At 35.4% G+C, this 26567-nt stretch overlaps 1 protein-coding gene across 2 annotated transcripts in view; it reads right to left on the bottom strand.

The window, feature by feature from the left end:
- Positions 1–26567, bottom strand: part of LOC107292584 (solute carrier family 12 member 7) — a 59943-nt gene that overhangs the window by 25743 nt on the left and 7633 nt on the right. For both annotated transcript variants that reach the window (XM_015821689.1, XM_015821688.1), the window contains exons 5-17: positions 25053–25183; positions 22719–22945; positions 19971–20185; positions 19333–19500; positions 12411–12509; positions 11694–11751; positions 11250–11424; positions 8144–8262; positions 6255–6353; positions 4768–4887; positions 3551–3655; positions 3179–3347; positions 564–759 (exon numbers count right to left, since the gene is read on the bottom strand). In XM_015821689.1, the coding sequence (XP_015677175.1) occupies positions 564–759; positions 3179–3347; positions 3551–3655; positions 4768–4887; positions 6255–6353; positions 8144–8262; positions 11250–11424; positions 11694–11751; positions 12411–12509; positions 19333–19500; positions 19971–20185; positions 22719–22945; positions 25053–25183 (1881 nt within the window). The remainder of the gene's footprint in view (positions 1–563; positions 760–3178; positions 3348–3550; positions 3656–4767; positions 4888–6254; positions 6354–8143; positions 8263–11249; positions 11425–11693; positions 11752–12410; positions 12510–19332; positions 19501–19970; positions 20186–22718; positions 22946–25052; positions 25184–26567) is intronic.

The raw sequence follows: 26567 nt of genomic DNA, 5'->3' as shown, positions 1-26567 counted from the left end.
CCAAAAATGGAGATATTCGAAACCTGATGGAATGGTGCTAAGATAACATGCTTCTAAGGAACACTTCCAGAGATGAGCAAAACTGTCCTTATAAAACTGTGACGTTTGCATCTACTGGTGTAAAAAGGAATTTAACATTCACTCTCACTGAAGTGATCCTGATAGTCACTTTATGGATCAGATAACCCTCAAAGAAACAAGAGAAAATATCTTATAATTGCTTCAGAGTTCCAACTGTATGGAAGGACATGTGCTAAGATTTACCAAGAATTTCGCTCTGTGTACGGATCACAGAGACTAAATATAGGAATCTCATTTCTGAATGCTTCTTTAAGTAGGTGTTTAACTCAGTAAAGAACAAATGCGAATGGGTACATAAATTTGTATACATTCAAGTGGATTATATCCCAACCATTAATTACTGTCTGTGAAATCCACTTCACTTTGTTATTAAACCATCAATTGCAGGATACAGTTATCTTTGAAACTTTCAACATGATACAGTCAATTCAATAAATACAAATTCTCAATCTACTCATATATCAATTTTAAAAAACACATACCAACAAAGTTTTTCCAAGAGAATGTATTATTCGTCTGCTTCCAGGATTGAGGCCATGCCATCAAAACAGTATTATGTTTCATCCCCCCAAGACCAGCAGACTGAATCAAATGAGAGATTCCATCTCTAACACTGGGGGATACTATGATTTGGCAAAATCCTTTGGTTCTTTCTGTTCCCATTAAAGTTCGAATATTCTTTAGGGGAAAAAATACGAATTAGGGTAAAAGGTATTTAGACAATAAAAAAACGATGAAGAATCTTAATGCATTTGATGGATTAATAAATTTCTCAAGAAAGCTTTTGTTTGATACTTAGTTTGATACTTTATCAGGGGTAGTCAACCTTGGCTCTTTTATGACTCGTGGACTTCAATTCCCAGAATTCCTGAGCCAGCTTAGCTTTAAAAGCTTTGTTCCTTTAAATGAACAAATGACCTGGCTAAATAAGAAGGAAAAAAGTCACAGGCTTAATGAAAACCTTTAAAGATCTAAAAATTAGGAAATGAATTACTGATGGACCAATTATCACCTTTGCTATCTGAAAATTGGATTTACTTCTTAAACAGGATGCAAATTTAGCAATTTCTATGAGTAAGAAAACGGAAGAAGACTAGGTGTAATTAATTCTATTGTGCAATCTCCTTTTGCGTTTCCAGAACCAAATATAAATTAATATAATACACAGCTTTTAATATTAGGAAAAGTGGCATGGACCACAGCTTCTCCTTGTTTTAAAATTATTATAAGTCTGACTGATTCCATAATTATGTGTGCAAAATAACTTATATTGGTTACATGAAATTAAGTTACTTAGTTTTAGCCAGGGTTCAGAAATTACTGCTGAAATATTTCTCATGCTTATTTTTTTCTCAAGTGAAGTTCATTCTTCACTTGACTATGCAATCTTTTTAACTTTATTTTGAAAAGCAAAGCACAATTTCAAAATATCATCTAATTTTAGGACAAAGCACTTCACTGCTATATTACTTTTAAAATAATCAAACAGTGGGATTAAAAATTTATAGCAGCAATCATTTACAAACTGCTGAACCATTCTCTTTTCCTGAAAGTATTCCAAACAGACTTCTGAGTGTCACTATCTTGTTAAATATTTAGAGGAGTCTACAATTAAGTCAATGCTGACTTCATACAAGCTAAGAATAAAAGTATATTTCGCTAAGCATTTTACTTCAAATAATCTCAAGTTTATTCTAATTCTGTACTGCAGACAATGATTCAAATCCTATTATTGTGGAAAAAACCTATTAAAATCTTTCTAAATATAGATATTAAAAAGAACACATTTTATGCTCACTTATATATATATTAAAGTATTTTGTGCAAGAAATGGGATAGCCTTAGATATCATGCATTAAATTCTGTACAAATTTTAATTGAAAAAAATTGTAAACAAAATGTTATTAGTAGACTATTTTTCTTTTTGCAGAACATATACAGTAAGTGAATAAGCTCTAAAGCACAAGGAATCTTCTACTATCTTTGTTAGGTAGGTCAGGATCTGCTATAAATCATGATGTTGTGTTTTTGTGCATATCATGTTCCTCTATTCCAATGACTTGGACTGCTCTGATAATTTCTAGCTATAACTTCTATCTTCCTTGATCAACAGCAAAATGGATGGACTCAATTATAAGGGTGATAAGTGCAATATTGGATGTTCTGAAGGGCAAGGTTGGATACAGAACACCTTGCCAAAAGTTATCTATGTGGTTGTTAAGAATTAGTGTTCAGTTTCCCATTAAAAATAAATATCCAAAGAAAATATAATTGTTCAATTTGTAACTCTGATATCCATATATTTTCTTTTATAACATTAGTTATGATTAGTTATTGTTGTGATTGTGAGATGGGTGGCTATATAAATCAATTATTAAGTAAGTAAACCAACAAATAAACTTCTACCTTTTACCTCAGCACCAAATGTTTTAGTATTATATTGTAGCTGATCTAGGATAACCCTTCCTTGATTAGCTTTTAATTAGCTTCAAACATTGATTATAGAGTTATAGCAGGCATGTCAAACTCACGAAGTCATGTGACATCATGCAACGTATTGGGACTTTTTCCCCATTGCTGGCAATGGGGTGGGCACGGTTTCGGTGTGACACATCGGGCTTGCGGGCCGGCAGTTTGACATGCCTGAGTTATAGAGTCAGGATTATTAATACCTCTATTATTATGAGCAATCTCATAATATTAATATAAATATATTTTATAAATATAAATATAAACATATTTTTATAAATATAATGCTGTAAAAAGGGGAAATTTCATTGGAAGAGGAAGAAAAATAAAGATTACAAAAGTTCAGAGAATAAGGAGAAATTGTTCCTTATGAATACCTTACCTGCACTGACTCTCAATCTTTCATGTAACAATGACTAGAGAAACGTCAGTTATCAAATAAGTGTTTTTACAATTTAAAAAATAGCCTTGATTCTTTGAATACAGTAAAGGTTTTTGCTAGGCAATTAACATAACAATTAACATAAAAAGCAAGACTTTCTACTGGCAGTTTTGTGATACCTGAAAGCAAATATGAATATTAAATCTTACTATCCTTACTATTTTCTTGCTGGTCAAATATACATACCTCTTCAGTTCTTTCAGTTTCTGCGTATTTATCAAGATATGTTCCTGGGAGTACAGATCCCACAATAGTCAATCCTTTCCCAGCTTTCAATTGAGAGGTAAAAGAAAGCAGCCGAGGATGTTTTACCAACTGTTCTGAATCCAAATTCAACAGCACCAAGACTTGAGGCCTGGAGTATAATATAAAAATGAATGTAGACAACTCTATAGAGGGTGATCATAATTTTCCAACACAATAACACAGCATTTCACAATATTATATTTATTTTCAATATATTTCCACTTCAATTTACAGGTGAGCTCTCCCTGATACATTTATTCCCAGATAACTGGAAACAGGATTTGATGTGTTAAATATTAAATATATTCTTACCTCCAATTTTTGGTATGAGGGTGACCGTGGTCAACCCGAAGTAGAGCATAACGAGCAGCATTTAAGGACAAACCTCGGATTCCATCTCCCCATTCTTTTTCAGCTCTTAAAAGGAGAAATAACATTACATATTTGTGACAGTTCTATTTTCTTTTGATACAATAGATAATATAAAGGGGGTTCAGGGACACAAGTTTATACATTATACTTTGTTTCAGACAAGTAATTTCTTTGACTGCTATCAATCGGCAATTATTGAAATTTAACAAACGTATGAATGAAAGTCCATGAATGCAGGATTGGTAAAGAGCTTGAAACTGTAAAAAAAATATTAATAGATATGTGCTTAAAATTTACTGACTGATGGCAACAAAGAAGAGAAGAAAATGTATGTAATATGTAGTAAGTCGGTATTTAGTGGATTACAGAGTAACCAGAATGGATGACCAGGTTCTTTGCAGTATAAATAACACATCACAACAAATTTTTGTCATCTACTGTATAATCTATATTTTACTTATAAAATACAACATAACCATTACCATGTCATTGAAATAAATGATCATAGCATAAATCACAATTGTACATTCATTTCAAGAGTCTTGATTGGATCTCATCTTTGGTTTTGGGTACATTGAAACTTGAATAAATCCATTCCATCCCATATTTTCCCTTAAAATGGAAATGTTTATATAACTAGCTTTTTTCCCAATCATGAAACAACTAATTCCCATATTATTATTTTATTTTTAATAAATAAAATTATTTATTTATAGGCCCATGTAATAAGTAATTAGGGGATGCATGGTAATATTTATCTACAGATCAGGGTAACAATCTGATTTTCACCAGATATGTTGGATTACAAACTGCAAAAGCACAGGCAACATAGGCAAGGAAAGCATGATTTATATTTTAAAGCATCCAGTGAGTATTAACTTGTTTATTCCTACTATACATAATCTATTTTTACATATTTCTAGTAATATAATATTCAGCATTAGTTTCTTTCTTAAAATAAAAGTATAAAATAGCTGAAAAATGCACATGGAATAAATATATAATTAGTATCTTTTTTAAAGAACATTGCAACAAAATATTAAATGACATATACTGTAAATAACACTTTTAATTAAATGTGCGCTTGTCATAAAAATTACTTTTCCCCAAATGTATTAATGTTTTTAATTAAACAATAAATAAATGCGTATGCTTACCCTCTGTATTCTATGTATTTATAAATGCATCCTGCAATTAGCATGGCAACCAAGGCATAGTACCAAGAGCAAATGAACATCAAAGCAAGACACAAACTCATTCCTAAGAATGAAAGAGTCCTGAAAGGAAACAGGGGTTTAGTTGGGCATATTTATGTATATGTTCTACTTAATCTAACACAATGACAGAGTTTCTAAACTAACATCATTCAATCTACATGCTTAACAGAATAATGCTAATACAACAATTAATCATATTGCTATGCCTGGCTTTTTCCAAGGAACTCAAGGTAATGTATAATAATCCTGTGATATGGTTTCAATGTTACAAAATGAACTGGTGTCCACAAATTATAATGCTAAATTTATAACATAAGGCTGTCTTTCTAAATAAAAAACGTAAAGATTTAGAATTATTCCAAAGATGTACCCAGAAACCATTTTTCTTTTGGAAATATATGCATGTTCTATCAGATACTTTCTTTCCAATGTATACTATTTTTTTCATACTACAAGCAAAACTACGGCATTAACTGGTTTGTTATATGTTTTAATTTGATTGTCACCTCCAAAGCCTTGCATGGTTTAGGATATGTGCAGAATACTTTCTCTCTATAATATCTGCCCACTTAGATATTGTAGGGTAGCCCACTGTGTCATTCCACTGTCATTGTTGGGAATTATGTAAGTGGGCCTTCTCAAATGTTGTTCCTATTTTAAGGAACAGCATTCCCCCAAATGTCTTAGTGGAGGCCTCCCTTCTGGTTAAAAAAAAATCTATTAAATCCTGTCTCATTCATCAGGACTTGGGTAATAATAATAATAATAATAATAATAATAATAATAATAATAATAATAATTATTATTATTATTATTATTATTATTATTATTATTATTGTTATTGTTATTGTTATTATTATTATTATGGGGTGATGCTAATCTGTACTATTTGTTTTAATCTAATTTACAAGAGTTAAAATTATACCAGTCAGAATTGATTTCATTCGCCATGGTTTTTATAAGATCAGTTACATAAATTCATACATAAATGTTCTGCACTAAATAAGAAATTTCCAGTGCAACCCACTACTAGATTATCGATTTACTAGAATATGCATTAGAAGTCTATAAATAAAAATAACTCTATAAATCTTTTAGGAACATTTATAAGTGAAATTGTATATGCGAAGTCTGTTTAAGCTCTAATTTGTGCAGTGAGATATTCTTCCAATTCCTATATTCTGTTCAGTCAGAAATAATACTTTGTTCTTGTTATCTATTTTCCTGTTCTCCTATGGAATAATGGGAAATAACTCTCTTCCCTTTATTTCTTATACAAAACTGTATTCTCTTATAGAGTCCTGAAATAAATATGCAAATAAAACAAATAAAAATATTTTATAACTAAATATGTAAGTTTTCTTTAAAAAGAATAAATTTATAAACCAAATGCTTCCGGAATTAAATTAGTAAAGAACATGGCGTACCAGTGATAATATCTGAAACGAGGTCTCCAGTTTGGTGTTCGGAGAAGAGTCTGAACTGCACATGCCAAGTTCACAAACAGATAGCACATAAGGAAAAACCTAGGGAAAAACATGTTTATAATTTAAATGAATAGCACTATTCACTCAAGACATGGGAACAGAGATAATCCAGTGAAAGAAGAGGACAAAGTTACAGATAGAAATTGCAATCTTAAAAAAATTGTGATGGTAAATGTCTATGGAGATTCTCAGTCATCCAGGTCATAGTTATCCCAAAGATGCTTTTTTTTCACGAGGCAACTGGACTTTTTTGTTTTTTCTTTGAAGACGTTTTACTTCTCATCCAAGAAGCTTCTTCAGCTCTGACTGGATGGTGGGGAATGGAAAGATTTATACTCCTTGCAGACAGCTAGTCATTTGCATTCTTTTAGCGAGTCATTAGTGCTACCTGGAGGTTTATCTGTGTCCTCAGGATCACCTGAGTGGATACAACATCATCTATCTCCAGTCTACAATGAAGTCCTTTCAACAATTCCAAGAAGGCTCCATACACATTTGCACCACTCAGGTGACCCTGAGGACACAGATAAGCCTCCAGGTAGCACTAACGGCTATCACTAAAGACAATTAAGTGATGTGGCATGTGATTTGTTGCCTTTCTGCAGTTTCAAAAAAGCAAAAGTTCTTTTCAGACTATCACAAAAACTGAATTTTGAGCTATTAAAAAAGAGACAAAACTTGCCAGAGTGTGATTCTATATTACACTTCACAACATTAAATTTAAAAAGGCCATCGTTCTATAATATACTATAATGCCTATCCCAACCTTGTGCTTTATGAGTTTGATGCTCACTAGTGAAAGAAAGTAAAAAGCTGGTAGTGGAGAAACAAATAACAGTGTTATTTCTCCGTCCGATTTTTAACATCTTTGTCAGTAAAAGAGAGAGGAAACTTTTCCCTGAATCTATTACTGTGGGGAAAGTCTAAACACACACACACAACTTATGTTTCCGTGTCACCTTTAAAGGAGGGATTTTCTCCTTCTTCACAGTCACTGTAAACAAGAAACCTACATTTCTTGGTATGGCCTCCCTACTGTGGGGTTACAAATGTGCTGCAACCCCATGCCACGCAAAAGGACTGAAAATGTACGCAATGAGAGTGCTTGATAGCGCAGTGCCATCATCCAGATTCAAAGGGCAAAAAGTGACCAGATTTGTGAGCACAGACCTAGCATTAAACATGTATCTTTCTGTCATATAAGCATTTCTCCCAACAACTTTGGCTGTGTGTCATCTTACCAGCTACAGATGGGAAATGTCTGATTGAATGACATATTATAAGTGAAGTGAGTGCTCGGTCAGTATTCCCAGACCAAGTGCAAGGTGCAGTTTCTCTCACTTTCTCAGAGCAATATTCTCAAATCATCACCAGTGTATATATTGTTACAAATGCAAGTAAGAATTTGTATTAAATTTGCAGGAAAAATTCTTAACCCATCTTTCATTTTCTCTTTTCCCTAACCGATTGTTATTGTCTGATATTGTTTTTTAAGATAACATTATTTATCTTTTTGATGTAACTAAACATCACATTATCTCTTGCATCTGTTATTGCAATAGTCCACTTTTTTTTGGTAAGAATGACTCTTTAAAATATTTTATTTTGCCTAGTATTCTTCAGTTTTAGCTTAGGGTTTTATTAAAGCAATTCTATTCCTTTTAAAGTTGTTCTATTAATTTTGTCTTTTTTGACATTGTCTCTGGAACTCCTTATGACTTGATACCCAACTTTACTGGAGTGCTTCCTAAAAATAAGACTGCAATTTTTAAATGATTTTAAGATAAATTACAAGACAAATATATTAAAATCTACACAGATATACCTACATGGAGAGTATTGGAGCCACACTATCCAGAGAAGCAATAAGAATTCCAATCTCACAAATAAATGCAGTGAGGAGCAAAGCCCATGTAGGTTCTCCATTTGCTTTTCCATGACCAAACACCTTAAAAAAACATAACTGTGTTTATTGAAAAGATACACAGTTCAAGTATAATTATCAACTGCAGTAGGTTATCTTCTATAATTTTTGAAAGTCACAAATCTGAAGCAGCTTAGTTCAAAATAAGTATACACTTCAAGCTTAGATTGGCATACCATCTTTGGAATACAAGTAGACATAAAATGGCAACTGGGACTCAAATTTCCATCGCTAAGTGATGGCTATAACTGTAATCCCAGTTGCCATTGTTAACATCGAGTTCCATGGTCAACTCCCTGCCAGCTTCCCACAACCAAGTCAGCGAAGAAGCCAGCAGGAAATTGCAAATCCCAGGCAGTTCACAAGCAGACCAGCAGGCAGCTAAGAGTCTGTGCTGCCAGAGGGATGCACAAAAGGGCAAGGGAGGCACAGTGAGGCTCAGGGGAGAGTGCATAGGGGTACGCATGGGAGGCACAGTAAGTGTGGGAGGAGATGTGCAAATGTGGCATGGAAAGGCTTGAAGAGGGTATGCAGGGGTGTGTGAAGGTGGTGTGGCGAGGCTCAGAGTTGCAAGGGAGGCTCGGGTAAGGTGCACTAGTGGCTAGCAAAAGCGAGCAGTAAAGTGTGCAGGTAGTAAAGACCATTCTTGCCAGCTTTCCCATTGGCTTTCTGGGGAAGCAGCAGATCAAATGATGATCACATGATCGAAAAGCCCTCTAACCAGTTTTAAGTGTGAGCTGCTTGCCAAGATCAAAATTACATGATGGTAGGGATGCTGGGATGATTATAGGTTGAGGACTATCTGTATCACATCAGATACCCGAGGAAAAGAAAATCTTGATTTTAAAAATAAATTCTCTGCTTTATGGCAATCTCAGTGAATATATTCCATTGAACAATTTCTGATGAGATCAAAACTGATTATTACACAGGCTTTGAAAAGAGCAGCTCCAATAGTAAAGGCCTCATATTGTTTTGGATGAATTTCAAGAAATTAGTTAGCAGAGGCAACAGTAATGGATAGTACTAGATACAGTCAAAATCATGTGGAGATTATTATGTCATTTTTGCCCTGGTTCATCATAAACCCCCAAAAACTAATTATGAAAATATATTTACAACATAATACAAAGCTATATGAAACAAATATAAAACAAGAGTATAATTATCACAGAATCTCTCAAAGACTAAAGTACTTTGTGTCAACTACCCAATAAATAAATAATCAAATAAAAGTCCTATGGTTGATGGATGATGTTGACCAATTGTCAAATTTACACGCTTGTCAATCTTCACAGAATCCATTTCCTGTTTCCTCTGTGGACTTGTCTGGGCAAAATTTCAGGAATTTGGGGCTGTGCTTCCACTTAAAGCAGGAGCATTGTCAACATGGTTCTATGCTTTCCAAACAATTGCAACTTCTCTCCAGAGCTCTGACATTCCCATGCTTTGATAATTCTTGCAGTAGTCCATTATTAAACAACCCATGGTTTGCCAGACTTATATATATTGAATAAAAATAGGCTCAGAGAGTGAAAAGGAGACATGTATACGGCACTATCAGATTAGGACTCCAAGATTTGGGCTGCAAAATTCTGGACATTTATTAGATTACACAAAGAGATACTAAAAAATAATTTTCACTGCAATTATCCAGATTTTTGTGGCTCAAAACTAGTAAATGTATAATAAATTACAAACTAGGTTTCCAGCTACTTACAATAACCTCTTTTCTACCGAACATAATCAATAAACTGCAGGGACAGCTCAGTCTTGTACATCAATCTGATAACTGCAATTTTACAACTGGAAGTCAGCTATTCACCTTCACTAAATTTGATTCCTGTAACATGAGCCTGAAAATTTCTCTTTATCTTATCCTACAAACATAAAAACAGACAATATGACTCATTTGAATGATGATGCATACTTGATTTACCTTGATCTTCCCTCCTTTCCCCTTTCTAATTTTATTATCACTTCTTCACTTGTCTGGGGTAACAACTCCTGCGTGGTTGTGGCTAGCATACATTGTGACCTATACATTGCCATTCTGATGGTGATGTGATGAAAAGAATACCCTTTGCAATAGGCAAACATGATAGCAGCAACTGTTACTGCAGTTATAGTTAGCAAGCAGCAGCACAGACTTATTGTACTGTCCCCTGCTTTATTTAGCCCAGCTGAATTGCTCTGTAAGCCACAGCAGGTGAAATGAGGTCAAATCGGTCTGTAAGGATTGCTGTTCTGAACAGGCAACCATCAGTTAATTCTTTAGCGCTATCTAAGTATGGGAGTAATATATCTTCAGGTTCCTGGCCCCATCTCCTCTCCACCCACTTAATCTAAAGGTGTTCAGTTGTGCTTCTCAGCAGCAAATCAGTTTGGAGAAGGTGACACAATCAATGCCTGACTTAAAATGGTAGCCATATTTGAAATTCCAATTTATACAGGAGAGTAGGAATATGGTATATATATTATATGGTATACACACACACCATATAATATATATACCATATTCCTACTCTCCTGTATAAATTGGAATTTCAAATATGGCTATTGTGCTAAGTCAGGCACTGATTGTGTCACCTTCTCCAAACCGATTATATATCTCTCTCACACACACACACACACACACACACACACACACACACACGTATAATTTCATTCATCAGAAGCATGAAGTTTAAACTGGGGGTGAGGGAGAAAAGTGGAATGGAAATCGATTTTTTTTGCAATGATACGCTATTATGGCTCTCCTCTTTTGATAACATGTGATCCAGTAATCTCAGCCTGCTATCATGATATTAGATCTTCTCTTGCATCATAAGGCTTGAATGTCCTTTTTTCTTATAGGCTATGATTGCCTTAGAAACCTCTCATTAAATCTGGCTACCACTATCAGCACAAGTGGGAAAAAACTACAGTTAAACAAATGAATAACATACCCACCAAATAGATTCCTTTTACACCAAAGATAAATAAAGTAAAAAATAAACACAGAAATTCACCTGAAGAAATGGAACAATGCCATCTCTTGCAATTGCCTGCAGTAGCCGGGGGGCACCAGTGAGACTCTGAAGACCAGCACCACATGTGGAAAAGAATGAACCAATTACAATAACCCATGGAGAGGGCCATGCCAACGTACCAATCACTAGGTTTCCATTAACTGCTTGTCCAAATCTTGTGGGAAAGAACACATGCAACATTAAACAAACAAGGAGAGCTAAATAAATTATACACACAAAATCACTAACTACACACATTTCTTATGATAAACAAAAATGCACCTGAGGAAGAACATATGTCCCCCCCACACACAAAAAAAGCAGCTTTTGAGTTTTCTAGTATTTTACTTTCTCATTTCACACATTCATTCACTTAAAATTTTATATCTTAATTTTAAATATGTAGATTTTACAAAGAACAGGAGAAAAGCTCTTTCTACATACTTGTCTCTCAAAACCACGCCTTCTATGCAGGCTCCAAAAAGAATTATACAGGAAAGATCTGTAAAATATGACTTAAGGAACTTTAAAGCAAACAAAATTTGGAGAAGTGCTCCTTAACACTGTGTACACTGCTAGCATTATAGAACATTTTGAAGAAAAAGCCGAACGTGTTAAGAGTTGAATATCTAATTAATTCTATCACAGAAATTATCACATTTGTATTTAGCTCTCTATTGTTTTCACACATACATAAAATAAAAATGTGCAAGGCCCTTTTTCACATAACATTTCAAAACTGTATTATTTGTAATGTGCTAATAACTATTTTTTCATATAATCTCACAATATATATTAAATCCTTCTAGTGTAGAATGTATCTTTTTAATGTATCTTTTATCTGTATTATCTTAAATTTTATTGATTTTTACTTATGAGAAGTAAAAGTATGTACGCCAAATAGTAAGTTTATTCATTCTTATTCACAGAAAGGTAAAATTTCAGCTTAAAGTCTGGTTAATTCTAATTTTAAATTTTTACATAAATAAAAATCTAAAACTTAAATGAAACATTTAGAATTCTGCAAAAATTAGAATTTACTGTAATAACAGTATTGGTTATTTGCTTTGGAGTATATACAGTATAGATGGCTCTCAATATTCTAGTATATTTACTAAATACAGAAGTTAGGGTGTTCTTGAAATTGCATAAAAAGGATACAGATAAATGATGTAGTTGAGATGGCTAAAATTGTTCCAGTTGGAATAGATTTTTGAGCATCTCGAAGATCTCCAGACCGATTTGAACCTGCCATAATACCTAAACACAAGGACAAAATAATCTATTAAAAATGTCATTAAGGAACAGAGCAATCTGTTTAGTTCATTATTTGAACTGAAGTTAAGTAAGAACTGAATACAGTAAGAAATTAAATGTTTATATAAAAAGCAACAAACTAAGCTTAACTGCCTTCATTCATTCATTGAGAAAATTAGACAATGACCAATTATTATTTAAAACAAATTTCTAATACAGACTATCAGAAAATGGGAAAGGAAATAAACAAAGTTTGTGAAAGTAGAATAATAATTATTTTTCAATATGCAGAAGAGTATTGAGGCAGAAAAATGTGTTTTCTATTCTTCCTCATGGGTTGTTTTATTTATTGGATTTATATGGCCACCCACTCACCCTCAGTGACTCTAGAAGGCTTACAAACAATAAAAAAACCAATATACAAAGAATAAAATCAACAGCTCCCAAGTGTGTTTGTTTTACTTATTAATAGGTTGTCTATGTTGTGTTTTATCTCTGTAAAGATAGAATTCAGTTACTTAATTGACCATAAATTATTTTCTATTTATACATTCATATTTTCTCTCGATTAGTTTCCATCCGTTGCTTCTTGTCCTGCCTTCAGGCGCTTTGGAAAATAGCTTGACTCTCTCTTCTTTGTGGCAGCCCCCGAGATATTGGAACACTGCTATCATGTCCCCCCTCGTCCTTCTCTTCCTTAAACTAGACATACCCAATTCCAGCAACCGTTCCTTATATGTTTTAGCCTCCAGTCCCCTAATCATCTTTGTTGCTCTTCTCTGTACTCTTTCTAGAGTCTCAACATCTTTTTTACATCGTGGTGACCAAAACTGGATGCAGTATTCCAAGTGTGGCCTTACCAAGGCATTGTAGAGTGGTATTAATACTTCGTATGATCTTGACTCTATCCCTCTGTTAATGCAGCCCAGCACTGTGTTGGCTTTTTTGGCAGCTGCAGCACACTGCTGGCTCATATTTAAGTGATTGTCCACTAGGACTCCGAGATCCCTCTCACAGTTACTACTATTGAGCAAGGTACTCCCTATACTATACCTGTACATTTGGTTTTTCTTGCCTAAATGTAGAACCTTACTTTTTTCACCATTGAATTTCATTTTGTTAGATAGCGCCCAGTGCTCAAATCTGTCCAAGTCCTCCTATATCCTAAGCCTGATATATAAGATGACAGTGCAAGAGTTCAAATTGTCCATTACTGGATGGAGATGTTTCAGACAATTTATTGTTAAGAATGTGTAACCATGATGACTATGTGACATTTCAACAGTATCTTTTACATGAGAGAACAAATCCAGATACCCTCTTTCATTACTCAGGGAAAGGAACACAGAGACCACATTTTAAGGCACAGTACGAGCCGCTGACAAATTCCCAATTTAATTTCTTCTTTGGCATAAAGCATAATCAGGTATTTTCTTTGTCATTATTAAGTTTAATGTTTCCTTTTTTAATTAGATTATATTTCAAATCAGAAACACCATAACTGAAGATACATGAGCAGTGGAAAAAAACTTGAGAGACATTAGTGAAACCAGAATAAACTGCAAGTTTTTTTCAGGAATTACTCAGATGAATTTAAAACAAGCAGAATTTTTTTCAGTAATCCAACATGTATGCCAATTTCTAGAACGTTTTGCCTATATGAAATTATGAGATATGGAACAAACCTGCTCCATTGACATAAGACAGTTATTAATAATGTTGTCACATTCTTGTTCTGTACTGTTTGAGCAGTGCAGGTGACAAGGAATGAATAAGTGAAAACTACTTGAACAAGATAGCATAATGTAGAGATAAGGTCTATTCCTCAGAATCTTCTGTAGAATTCCAAAAGGTTTCTTGGCAAAAATTAAAAAAATACAGGTAGTTCTTGACTTATGGAGGCTAAAATTTATGTTGCTAAGCAAGACATCTCTTAACAAAAGTGAGTTTTGCCCCATTTTATGACCTTTCTTGCCACAATTGTTAAGTGAATCACTGCAGTTGTTAAGTTAGCAACACAGTTGTTAAGTGAATCTGGCTTCTCCACTGACTTCAGTTGTCAGAAGGTCACAAAAGGTGATCATGTGACCCCAGGACACTGCAGCCATCATAAATATGAACCAGTTGCCACGCATCTAAATTTTGATCACATGACCATAAGGATGCTGCAACAGTCGTAAGCATGAGAAACGGTCATAGGTCACTTTCTCCAGTGCCATTGTAACTTTGATCAATCACTAAACGAACTATTGTAAGTTGAGGACTACCTGTAGTTAGGAAGGTTAACCAAAAGAGAGAGAGAGTTTAGAATTGTTGATAAAGAGGATTAAAAGTACTCAAGAAAACGAAAGGTCTTTTTGGCTTGTGTGGCTTGTGTTTTCTTAAATACAAGTACAGTATTTATTCTTAATAGGGACAGAGTAGTACCCCGAACACAGTCTCTCCCACTTGGTGAAAGAGAGCGGAACATTTCTTTGGCTTGGCAGCTTGCTTAGAGTGTTCTAGGGCAAAATAATTCTGTCCCCTTTGGGAGACTTAAACATTATTAGGGACTTTTCAGCAGGAGCTTCCTGTTAAATTCCATCAACTTGCATCAGCTTTCTAGAGCTGAATGATAAAAGAAATAATATTGCCTTGGCTGGGGTTTAACTTCTAGGGATACCAATCTCCAAGGACAGGGAGAGGAACTCTTCTGCAACTGGATCTGCACTTGGGAAAATCAGTATTTCAAGCAATAGAGCATGTGGCAATATGCAGCAAGGAGAGAATGCAACTGAAAAAAAATTTTTTTTTTAATTGGGGGGTAGGGAGAGAATATTAAGGGAAAATTTATCATTTTCATTACGCCATTTTAGGTATTATTTTGCAAAAAAGGAAACATTTTGCTATTAAAATCTATCTTTCTGTGCAAAGCACAGCAAGGAGACAAAGTAACACATGTTGCAAACAGGCTGTCCATATTTGCCTTAGTCCATAAATAGTATGTATACTGCCCCACTTGTTTGAGAAAAAGGATATGTATATGTTGTAGATTGTAAACTATTACAGGGGGGAAGGCTATTACAAACAAGCCATACACTCTTTAAAATAATAAAGAGATGGTCAAAGTGCTGACTTCCGGTTTGCCATCGCAGCGCTGGCAGACACATGGAGGCGAGCTCCATCTTCAGCATCCAGTTTTATCCCGCTGGGGGACCCTGGAAAGGGTCGAAATTGCCCTGTAGGGGCGATGAGCAAGGAGAGGACCCCCGCTCGATCGCAGAAGGGTGGCAGCTCTGCCGCTTGATCCAGGGCAGCTCTCCAAACCGTCGGGGAAAAGACCAGCCATAGTAATATGGCTCGTCATTAAGCTGCTGACAGCCGAAGTCAAAACTACAACCAAGCACCTTTAAAGCAATGTGGATGAAACTGGGTGAGATCTGATCTTCTCTTTAAGACTTTAAATATTTTTCCTGCAAAAGTTGCCCGAAGTATTTCTCTCCCTGTGAGGAGAGAGGGAAGGGAATTCTAACCCCACCCTCTAAGAACAACGACGACTGACTACCCAGGAGAAAAGAGCAATTATAAGAACAATTCTAATTTAATTGGATGCATATACCTTTGAAATTTGGGAACGAAAAGTTTTCCTATTCTTACTGGAGATATTGGCTTTTATTTAAAAAGAAAAGAAATAAACCTTGAAGAACTATTATTAAAAATTGGGACTTAAAAAGTTTTAAACGGCATTGGTGACATCTTGTGGCGAAATATGGTATTACAATTTGTTATTGACTAAAAGAGACTTGGCTTGAAGCCCAGAACTTAGAAAAAACTCTCTCAAACTTGACAGATACCACCTGTGAGAAACACAGCTGTAAAGAAGGAACTGCAAGGTGGTTTATCTGGCCTGTTTGAACTATGAAGATAAACCTTTATTGACTTTCAGAATTATATATAGGAAATTATTTTCCTATTTCTTTACATCAGAAGTCTTTGTTACTACATGAGATGATGGAATACTTTGGACTATAAATTCTTACTTGCCAAACAATTTCCACTATAAGACTATCTCCAACACGTAAAATAGATGTCACACATCTAGCTACAAAAACTATTTTTAACATTTGATTTTAAAATCCTTAACTTAATACATTATCAAGAGAATATGGATGAAGATCAGGAAAAAATCCTTTCTATGTTGAAATCTATACATGAAACCATTCTTTCAGCATGTAACAAAATAGGAGGCAACATAAAGGAACAAGATGCCAGCTTAGATATACAAACCCAGAGTTTGACTACAACCAAAGACTCAATAATGCAGAAAGCAACAGGAGAAATGGAACAACTAAATATTAAGACAGAGGACCCAAATGACCAACAGATCCAGACAATGGGGAAATTAGAAAAGAGAGTGACAACATTGAACATGGAAAAGATTTTTTTCATAAATTAGAAGAAACTTGAAAAAAAGGAAGAACAACAGACTGAAAGGAAGATAAACTTATCAGGACCACTGTGGGAAACTGGAATAATGGGGAGGCGATCAAAGAAATATAATGGGGCTAGTTCTTTCAAAAAAATATAATTAAATGGTTTTTCTTAACCCAAATAATACACATAATAATAGAGGGAGAACTGTTTGATGAATTAAAAGTACTGACATGGATGGTTAGTTGGCAAAGGAAAAAAGCCAGAGTAAGGCTGAAAGAAACTAGGGTTTTGATTTATTAGGAGGGATTTTATACTATTGATTAGAGGGTTGAAGATGGTCGAATATAGATAATTTTTTTAGAAAATAAAGTAACATTATAACTGAATAGGTAAGATGTATAATAAGATTAATAGATTTTTGGTTTAATACGGTAAAAAAGATTTTAAAAAAATAGAATAAGATTATATGCAAATAGATAAGATGTATATTTAGAATATTAGATTTTGCTATAAAAGGGGGGAAATGTAGAAGTTGAGATAAGGGAAACTCTAGTCATTTAAAGCTTAGAAATTATAACATACCAAATGTTAAGCTGAATATTGAGGGGAAATTAAAGCCTGGGAAAAAAGCTACAACAGGACATTGATGTATATAAGATTGAATGTAAACACTATTAAAATATGTATGAGTTCAAAATTATTGATAAAATGTAACAAAGATGGTTTTACTTAGTTGATAACAATAAAAATCATATTAATTCAATATGAAATAGTAGATATTAAGGGAAAAAGAGAGGAAATATCTGATGTTGTAACTTGAGATTTGTGCTAAAGATTTGTTATGGAATCATTGATTACCCAGTCACCACGTTGCCTTTTAAATGTTTAATTGTAAAATTAGAAAATTAATAAAATATTATGGAAAAAAAAGATGGCCAAAATGCTTATTACAAAAGATAAGAAAAAGATGGGGAGAAGTGAAAAGTAATGCAATAGAATTTATTGCAACTCCCCATTTTAAAAACTGATTTATTGATTTATTTATTGTATTTAAGAACCACCCATCTACCTCAGAGACAGTTTTGGTGAAAGTCCTTATGTGTTGAAGTTATTGCTATGCTGAATTCTTGGACAGTGAAGGAAACAAACATACAAATAGCAGCTAACCAGGATCTGAATGAGTATATTGACTTGAAATATGTCATAAAGATTAGGTTGCATGCAAATGTGTTTGCTGGGGTGCTAGAGTTTGTGCTGTCAATGAAGAAACTGTTCTTCTCTGCACCAGTATTTAATTTGTGTTACTCAAAAATGTATACAAAAGTCTTACAGAGGTGAGACCTACAAAGACTGTACTTGATGACTGTTTTTTCCAGCCTGGTAAAAATAGATTTGGAGGGGGGGTTGCTTTCTTTGAATCCAAATATATACTGAATAATTTCTGCTTGGTCTCTAATGTTTCATTCTTGATGCTAGCATTCTAGAATTCATTCAAGGTACTAAAATATGTGGTTCTGCTACAACTGTTTCAGGAGAAACTGATTATTTGATTGTTGTACAGTATTGTTTTAACATGTTTAGTAGGCAGGCAATATTAGATGGAGGAGCGTATTTCTCTTGGAAATCACCTTTGATATCCCTGTCTGTTATTTTCCTTGCAAATAAGCTCATTGGGTATGGAATGTGTTAAGTACAATAATGTCATAACTCTGATCCACTGTCATGGGTACTATATTCTTTGAGGTTGCACTTTTAAAATGTTCATAAATATGTGTCAGTAGTCATAATTTCCAACTTTATCCCAAAAGTACTTTTTTTCAAAAGACAACTAGGCGTTGTTTTCTCCTTGAAGATGTTTCGCTTCTCATCCAAAAGGCTTTTTCAGTTTGGGACTCAAATCCCAAAAGGAGAAAAAACGTGGTGATTCTTCCAAGCAGAATTCCTTATTGATCCACACTTACAGGCAGACTCCTGATAAACTGAAGCACTCTACTATCTACATCAGGAGTGGCAAACTGACGGCCCATGGGCCAGATGAGTCACGCGCACCCCAACTCCTCAAAGGCAAAAAAATCGCAATACGTCATAATACATCATGTGACGTGATCGAATTTGACACCCATGATCTACATTAAGCATATAGTCTGAGAACTATTAGGGAGGGGTTGTCCTCACTGTCTTTTTCTCACATAAAATATCTGGACTGGACTGCCTTTTACTCCTCTAAATGCACTCCCTCCCTCCTGGGAATAGAGCTTTCTACACACCATCTTTGATTATCTATACTGCCATTTATTTTTACATATGTCATTGTGTGAGGTTAGGACCCTGAAATGCCGTTAAACAAAATTTTAGATAAATAATTTATAATAACTACATTTTCTTATAGGAGGCAGAAAGGATGAAACAATACCTGTCACAGAAGGAAAATAAATCCCTACTAGCATGGTGAAATAAGTCATGATATCTGTATATATATAATAGGCTTGTTCATCTTTTGCTTCATCTAAAACAGGAACTGAAGGAAGTTCCTGTTTTTCCACAATTGTTCCTTTGTCTGAATATCTGCTCCACAAATTATCTGCCATGGAAAAAAACAGAAGATTTTGATCACTCACAACCATTTTTTAAAATATATAAACCAATCCTGATTCAAAAATCTTTAAACTTACTCTCACTACTCATTCTGTCCCAAACTTATTAATTACAAACTTTCTCTGTTTCTGGGGAAAAATATCTACTTCATAAAAATGATATGATGATATAGCCAATACCCCAGTGAAACTGTGGGAAAAATATTATGTACAGCTAGGACAAATCAAATGGAATCATAAAACAGGCTGAACATATGCAACAAATAAATCAGGAATTCAAAGTTAAATGCACAGAGAAAAGGGGTTAAACAAAGGCTGCCATTTGTTTTGTGATTCCCTTAAATTAAGGAGCAATTTGTATTGATCATATTAATAAAATTCTTATTATCAGTTCAAAATCACTAGTTCAAAAATTTTCCACTTCCCAAAATAATTTCCACTTGAATTCCAGACTCACCAAGTAAGACGCCACTTTTAACTCCAGGAATACCTTGGATTTCTGTGACATTATTTAACTGAAAATACTCATCACATGTAGCATTTAAGTTGGGATTATTGCCACAAAACCATCTCCACAACTGGGTGGTTACTGTTATGTTGTTTGTTTCAATATATTTAGCACAGGGAAAATCCTTATCTTTTATTAGGGTACGGTTTCCAAGAAGACATACACTAGAAAATACAATTAAACAAATAATTTAAAAGGCACTTAACAAAGACAATAAATCTTAAACTATTGTTGACATCTATGTCCTACTTCTAGCTTTATATTATCAGCTCTGCTTATAAAGGAAATAGTCTGCAATAATCTTAAATTACTTTTTATTAATATCATGTGACATCAAAATATTTCAAAAAGGGTGTTATTGGGGAATTTTAAAAAAAAGAAACAAAGTGAGGGAGAGGGCCTAGAAATGGTAACTTCTGGAATTGTTGCTGTTCTATTTGAAATGGCTTTACTGTAGATAAAAAGGATATATAAGTGTTCACGGAGAGCCAATTTGGTATAATGGTTAAGGCAGAAGGCTAGAAACCCAAAGCCTGTAAATTCTAATCCCAATTTAGGCCCAAAGCCTGCTGGGTAACTTTCAGCCATTCCTCCTCTCTGTCAGCCTTAGAAAAAAGGCAATGGCAAACCACTTCAGAAAATCTTACCAAGAAAACTGCAGGGAGTAATCCAGACAGTTGCCAGGAGCCAACACTGATTTGAATGTGCACGCATATAAGTGTTCACATTTCTTTACTTGGGTTGAACAAGGTTTCAAAAGAGGTCCTTAAAATTTGGATCCAAGTATAGTGTACCTCTTTGGAATCACTAAAGCAACAGCATTATGTACAAGGCTAGTGAAGTGTAAGACCCATGTAGCTGTTTTGAAAGCTCCTCCTCGTTGTCTGTATGAGTGGGGATGCACAGATATTTTGATCTCTTCCCAATGTAATTGTCTATTATTTGGTTTATTATTTAGGTAGTGAAGTATCAGGTAGTAAGGGAACGTTTCCACAAACTGAAATGTGTATTGAGAATTTAATAAATGATTGAAGATCATTTATGATCTGTGAAGATCATAAGAGATTAGGGAGTATGTGGATGGCACAATCATATGCTTAGAGGAACTGCAATAGAAATTAAAATGTTGACAACAATAAGAGAAATACTGACCCTCTTTGAGTGTTTACCTCAAGATGTAAAAGGCTTCATTCTAGGTACAGAATGGGGTTTCAGAACCTATAGTTCCCAAATGTCCCTAGATTTATGTTTAGGACACTGAAAGGACAGATGTATTCTCAGAGTCAGAAGCAAATATCCATCTCTATGTGAACTGGGATCTTAATAAAATAAGGCCCCAGATCCCACAGATATACTCATATTCAAGCAAATGGAAATACAGCTTTATCTTTAGCCAGTTGAGGTAACAATGCGTGCACTCTATGCTCTATTCAATTTAAAGCTCTGTGCATTCAAAAGAATGCAGAAGACAACTAATGAGCGCTCTGAATTATTTTGTAGGATCTATCCAAACGAAGGTATAGGACAGTGGTGGCGACCCTATGGCACGTGTGCCACAAGCGGCACTCAGAGACCTCTCTGTGGGCACGTGCGCCATGCCCCAGAGATGGCAACCATCCCTCTTCAACCAGCTGCCCATTAACTCGCTGAGGTCCCACATGGCCGGATGCATTCCAGCACCCATGCGCTCACTGGCCTCTGTGTGCAGGGACTGATGGTGTCAGGCAGCAGCCGCCCCGGCCTCACCTTGCCCTGTGACATTGGCACCCCCGCCCTGCCTTGCCTTGCCTCGCCTCACCCAGCAGGACGAGCCTCCTGCCCACTGCCCCACCTGCCAGAGACCCCCTGGATCTCCCCCAACCCTGCCCGGCCCCCACAGGCGTCCCTCCCATGAGCAACATCGAGATGATCACTCCCAACGTGGCCACACCCACCCAATCTGCCATGACCACCACAGCCACGCCCACCCAGTGAGCCATGCCCACCTGGCACCCGGTGATAATAAGAGTGTTTTGGGTTGCAGTTTGGGCACTTGGTCTCTAAAAGGTTCGCCATCACTGGTATAGGACATATGGATTCAAGGTAAATTCAAAATAATTTTAAAATACTGAAATGTGAGGCTTTACCATAGATAAGCAAGCAACTACAACAGCTTCATTTAAATATCTTTTACAAAGGTGACTGTGTTCTAAAAACCCCAATCACATTTCTTTGTGCATCTTTAGGAAAGCTCAGATCACAACAATTTAATTAACTACTATTATGCATCTGATAGATTAGTGCAGGGGTAGGCAACCTTGGCTCTTATGACTCGTGGACTTCAACTCCCAGAATTCCTGAGCCAGCTGGCTCAGGAATTCTGGGAGTTGAAGTCCACGAGTCATAAAAGAGCCAAGGTTGCCTACCCCTGGATTAGTTTCAAATATCTGAAACATCAGAAAACATGGCAGTCAGGCTTTGAAACTCTATTGCAACAATGTTCTCTCCCATCCATGGTTACACTTGAATGGAATCATTTTGAAAAACCTAGGATGACTTTTTGACATGTTTCAAGGGCTTGACCTGATCTTGCATTAGCCCTTTCTAATGCAAACATCACTAGTATTATTTGTTACTGGACATATTTTATATTTTACCTTTTAACAAGCTTAAAATATTATAAATATCATTGAAATTTAAATGTAGTCATGCACTTACGGAAAGTCCGGAGGATGAAATGCAGTTTTAATAACCCCTGCATAAATAGCCATAATTGAAAGGATTACACAAGCCAAGAAGACTAATGCAAGCTTATTGACATATTTGACTCCCACAAAAACAACTATCGCCATCAGAGCAACGATACACGTCCCATAAACTCTCATATTGTTTAATGTGGCCTCCTCGCTTCCATGAAAAATAGCAGCATTAGGAGAAATATATTTCTGTAAGACAAATATTGAATACTGTTTTAGTACAAAGTTCCAAAACAGAAATAATTAAAATCACTGCAGTAAGAATCAGCAGCAAGATTATAGACTAAAATTCTAGACTAAGTTTTAAAATAAAAAGGGGATAACTGGTAACCTTGTCACCTCAACAGTGTCACTTTGGACAGTGAGATGGATAGCATATAAATTTAATACATAAAAAATAAATAGCTGGTTCAGTTCAATTCATTATGGTCGAACACCAGGACAAGCAGAATGCTCTATGAATATATATAAATATATATATCGATATATAATAAAGGAAATAGGAAGGTTAATTTTATCTCCAAATGATTCCTTATAAATTGAGGAGACATCTGAGAGAAGAGAAGCAACTGGTGAAAATGAAAGAATATTGCACTGAGCAAATTACGCTGAGGATTAGATAGTGCTTGGGAGTGGCTCTTGCTCAATGCTTTTGCCTCAAGGGAGCTTCTCCCTTGCCTTTTGTTCTTCCTCATTTAACCTCCACCTTGACTCATCTCCACCCACTTTTGTTCCTTTCCGTCTTTGTTTCATATCCCAATGCAGTTTACACTTTTCTCTTACCAAGAGGCTCTATCCTGTATTTCTTCTTGGCTATTTTTACTGGACGGAAGGATGGATTGTGTGCATTCAGTATTTCTATGTACCAGTATGTGAACATGGTCTGTGTATTTGTTAAGAAAGAATGGTTGGTATAAGCAGATTGGGATCAATTAATTCTGCAAATGGGGTAATTCATTTTAATAATGAAATAATTATTTATTTGATATTAATTTAAACAAAATAAAGGGATTGTGTATGTGTGTGTGTGTGTGTGTGTGTGTGTGTTTTCTGAGGTTTTCGCAGGTGTTTGTATGTAGGTCTTTGGTTATTCGGGTTTTCTCCCGCGTAAAATTGTAAGTGTCTTGGCGACGTTTTGACGAAGTCCCATTCCTAGAAGCACGAAGCCGAAAACACCAGCCTGAAGATGACGAATGGGACTTCGTCGAAACGTCGCCAAGACACTTCCAATTTTACGCGGGAGAAAACCCGAATAACCAAAGACATACATACATACATACATACATACATACATACACACACACACATATTGCACCTTGGCATTTTGACTGCTATACTGAAATCTGAATATCTATCTATCTATCATCTATCTATCTATCTATCTATCTATCTATCTATCTATCTATCTATCTATCTATCTATCTATCTATCATCTATCTATCTATCTATCTATCTATCTAAATCTTCAGGACTGCAACCCCTACAATGAGAAGGGGGTAAGGTATTTATTACATAGGAAATCTACATTTGTATTTCCCTCCATGCTTATGTTACTGCAGGTGAACATGCTTTAAATTGTGACGTTATTCACCTTCTAGAACAGTGGTTCTCAACCTGTGGGTCGGGACCCCATTTGGGGTCGATCGACCATTTCACGGGTGTCGCCAAGCAAGGCTGTCCGCCATTTTTTTTGTCCGCCATTTTTTTCCCCTTTTCCGGCGGGTGCCTTACCTCCCTTGGGCTGGGCCAGCTGGTGGTCGGCCTGCTCCGTCTCTGCTGCTTGCCAGCTTCGCCTCGGCCGGCGCAGGGGGCGGAACCACGCATGCGCGGCGCTCCCAGGCAGGGAAAGTCCTCGACTTACGACTGGTTGGGTAGTCCTCGACTTACGACCGGTTTAGTCCTCGACTTACGACCGGTTTAGTCCTTGACTTACGACCGGTTGGGGTCGCGGCATTAAAAAGGTTGAGAACCACTGTTCTAGAAGAAGTTAGATGGATTTTTTCCAGATAGTGTTAGGAAGTGACACTTCTAGACTTTTGTCAGTGGGGGTTATTTTTGTGCGTGTTTTGATATTTTATTTTTGTTGTAAGCTGCCAGAAGTCAGATTAAATTGTGGTGGGCATAAATTTGATAAATAAAATAAATTGCCACCTCTCATTTACATAAACATTTGTGTTTAACTCTGGTGTTTTGAAGTGACTGGAAATATTGTTGCCTTTGTATTTGGAGTACTTGTGTAAACAGATACAGACTACTGGCATTAAGAGGAAAACATAACCTTAAATGAAAGACCTACCAGTAGAATTTCAATTGTGCCAAGAATATACATGGCTCCTGCAAAAGTTGTGCCCAAGTAAAAACAAAGTCCCACAGCTCCACCAAACTCTGGCCCTAGTGACCGTGAAATCATATAATACGAACCACCAGCTGTGAAATTAAAATTGAAAAGACACAAATTAGCATGGTACAGAACACATTAACCATATTCAAAGCATATTTGTCTTGCTTAACTAATTGGAACACTAAATCAGATGAAGCATGCCAGAAAGGCAATCTGATCTGAAAGACTAAGTGAAATATTTTAGCAAGAAAGCACTGCTTAACAATGATGGACAATACTAAAGTTTGCCACGCACTCTTGAAGGGGTATTCCACAAAACAGATTAGAAGTATTCCCTCAAAAAGTTAAAGCAAGTGCATTCTTTGGAGGACTTGTGTGGCTATTTCAAAGGCTATCCTAAGTGTCAGCATGCATACCCCATGTACAGATAAGATGACACCAATGCTTCAAGGAGGGAGGCTTAGGTGAGTCTACTATCTTTAAAACTATTTATTTTTGCATCTTGAAGTGAAGTTTTGAATTCTGGCGACTGCCTGAATTAGTCCTAAAGAATGCTTTGCTATTGTCTCCTTTCTAGGCCTGAGAAAGTGTAATTGGCCCAAGGTAATTCAGTTGGCTTCATACATAAGGTGGGACAAGAACATATGGACTCTTGGTTTCTAGTCTAGCGCCTTAATCACTACACTGAATTGTCTCCCAAAAGACTTATTAGTGTAAATTAACTGTTTCTAACTTAACTTTCTAGCAATATAAAATATTTAGTACAGGTAATCCTCGACTTATGACCACTATTGAGCCCAAAGTTTTGGTTGTTGAGCGAGATAGATATTCAGTAAGTTTTGTCCCATTTTACAACTTTTCTTGCCACAGTTGTCAAGTGAATCACTGCAGTTGTTACGTTAGCAACACAGTTGTTAAGTGAATCTGGTTTCCCCATTGACTTTCCTCGTCAGAAGGTCGCAAAAGTTGATCACATGACCCAGGGACACTGTAACCATTGTAATATGAGTTAGTTGCCAAGTATCTGAATTTTGATCACATGACTGTGGGGATATTCCAAGTGTGAAAAACGGTCATAAGTCCCTTTTTTCAGTGCTTTTGTGACTTTCAATGGTCACTAAATGAACTGTTGTAAGTCGAGGATTACTTGTAATTCTCTTGATACAAATTGCGTGAATGGTATATTTCAATATTTGTACAAAAACATGGCATTCAACTATTATCCTGAGAGCTGTAAGAATAATTTAAATAAAAAGCCTAAGTCAGAACTATCAACCTCAAGTATATTTTAGTATTTGTACAAAAATATGGCATTCAGCTATGAATCTGAGAACCATAATAATAATTTAAATAAAAAACCCTGTCAGAACTATCAACCTCAAGAAGAGTGTCTGTTTGTTCCATCTCCTGACATATTTCATAGGCAAAATGTGTTAAATATTTTGAGTATGGAATAGAAATTTCAAGCAT

Source organism: Protobothrops mucrosquamatus, unplaced genomic scaffold, assembly GCF_001527695.2.
Source record: "Protobothrops mucrosquamatus isolate PMUCROS unplaced genomic scaffold, P.Mucros_1.0 scaffold1380, whole genome shotgun sequence".
NCBI classification, from domain to species: domain Eukaryota; kingdom Metazoa; phylum Chordata; class Lepidosauria; order Squamata; family Viperidae; genus Protobothrops; species Protobothrops mucrosquamatus.
The sequence above is the reverse complement of the archived record's forward strand: the minus strand, read 5'-3'. Positions and strand labels throughout refer to the sequence as shown.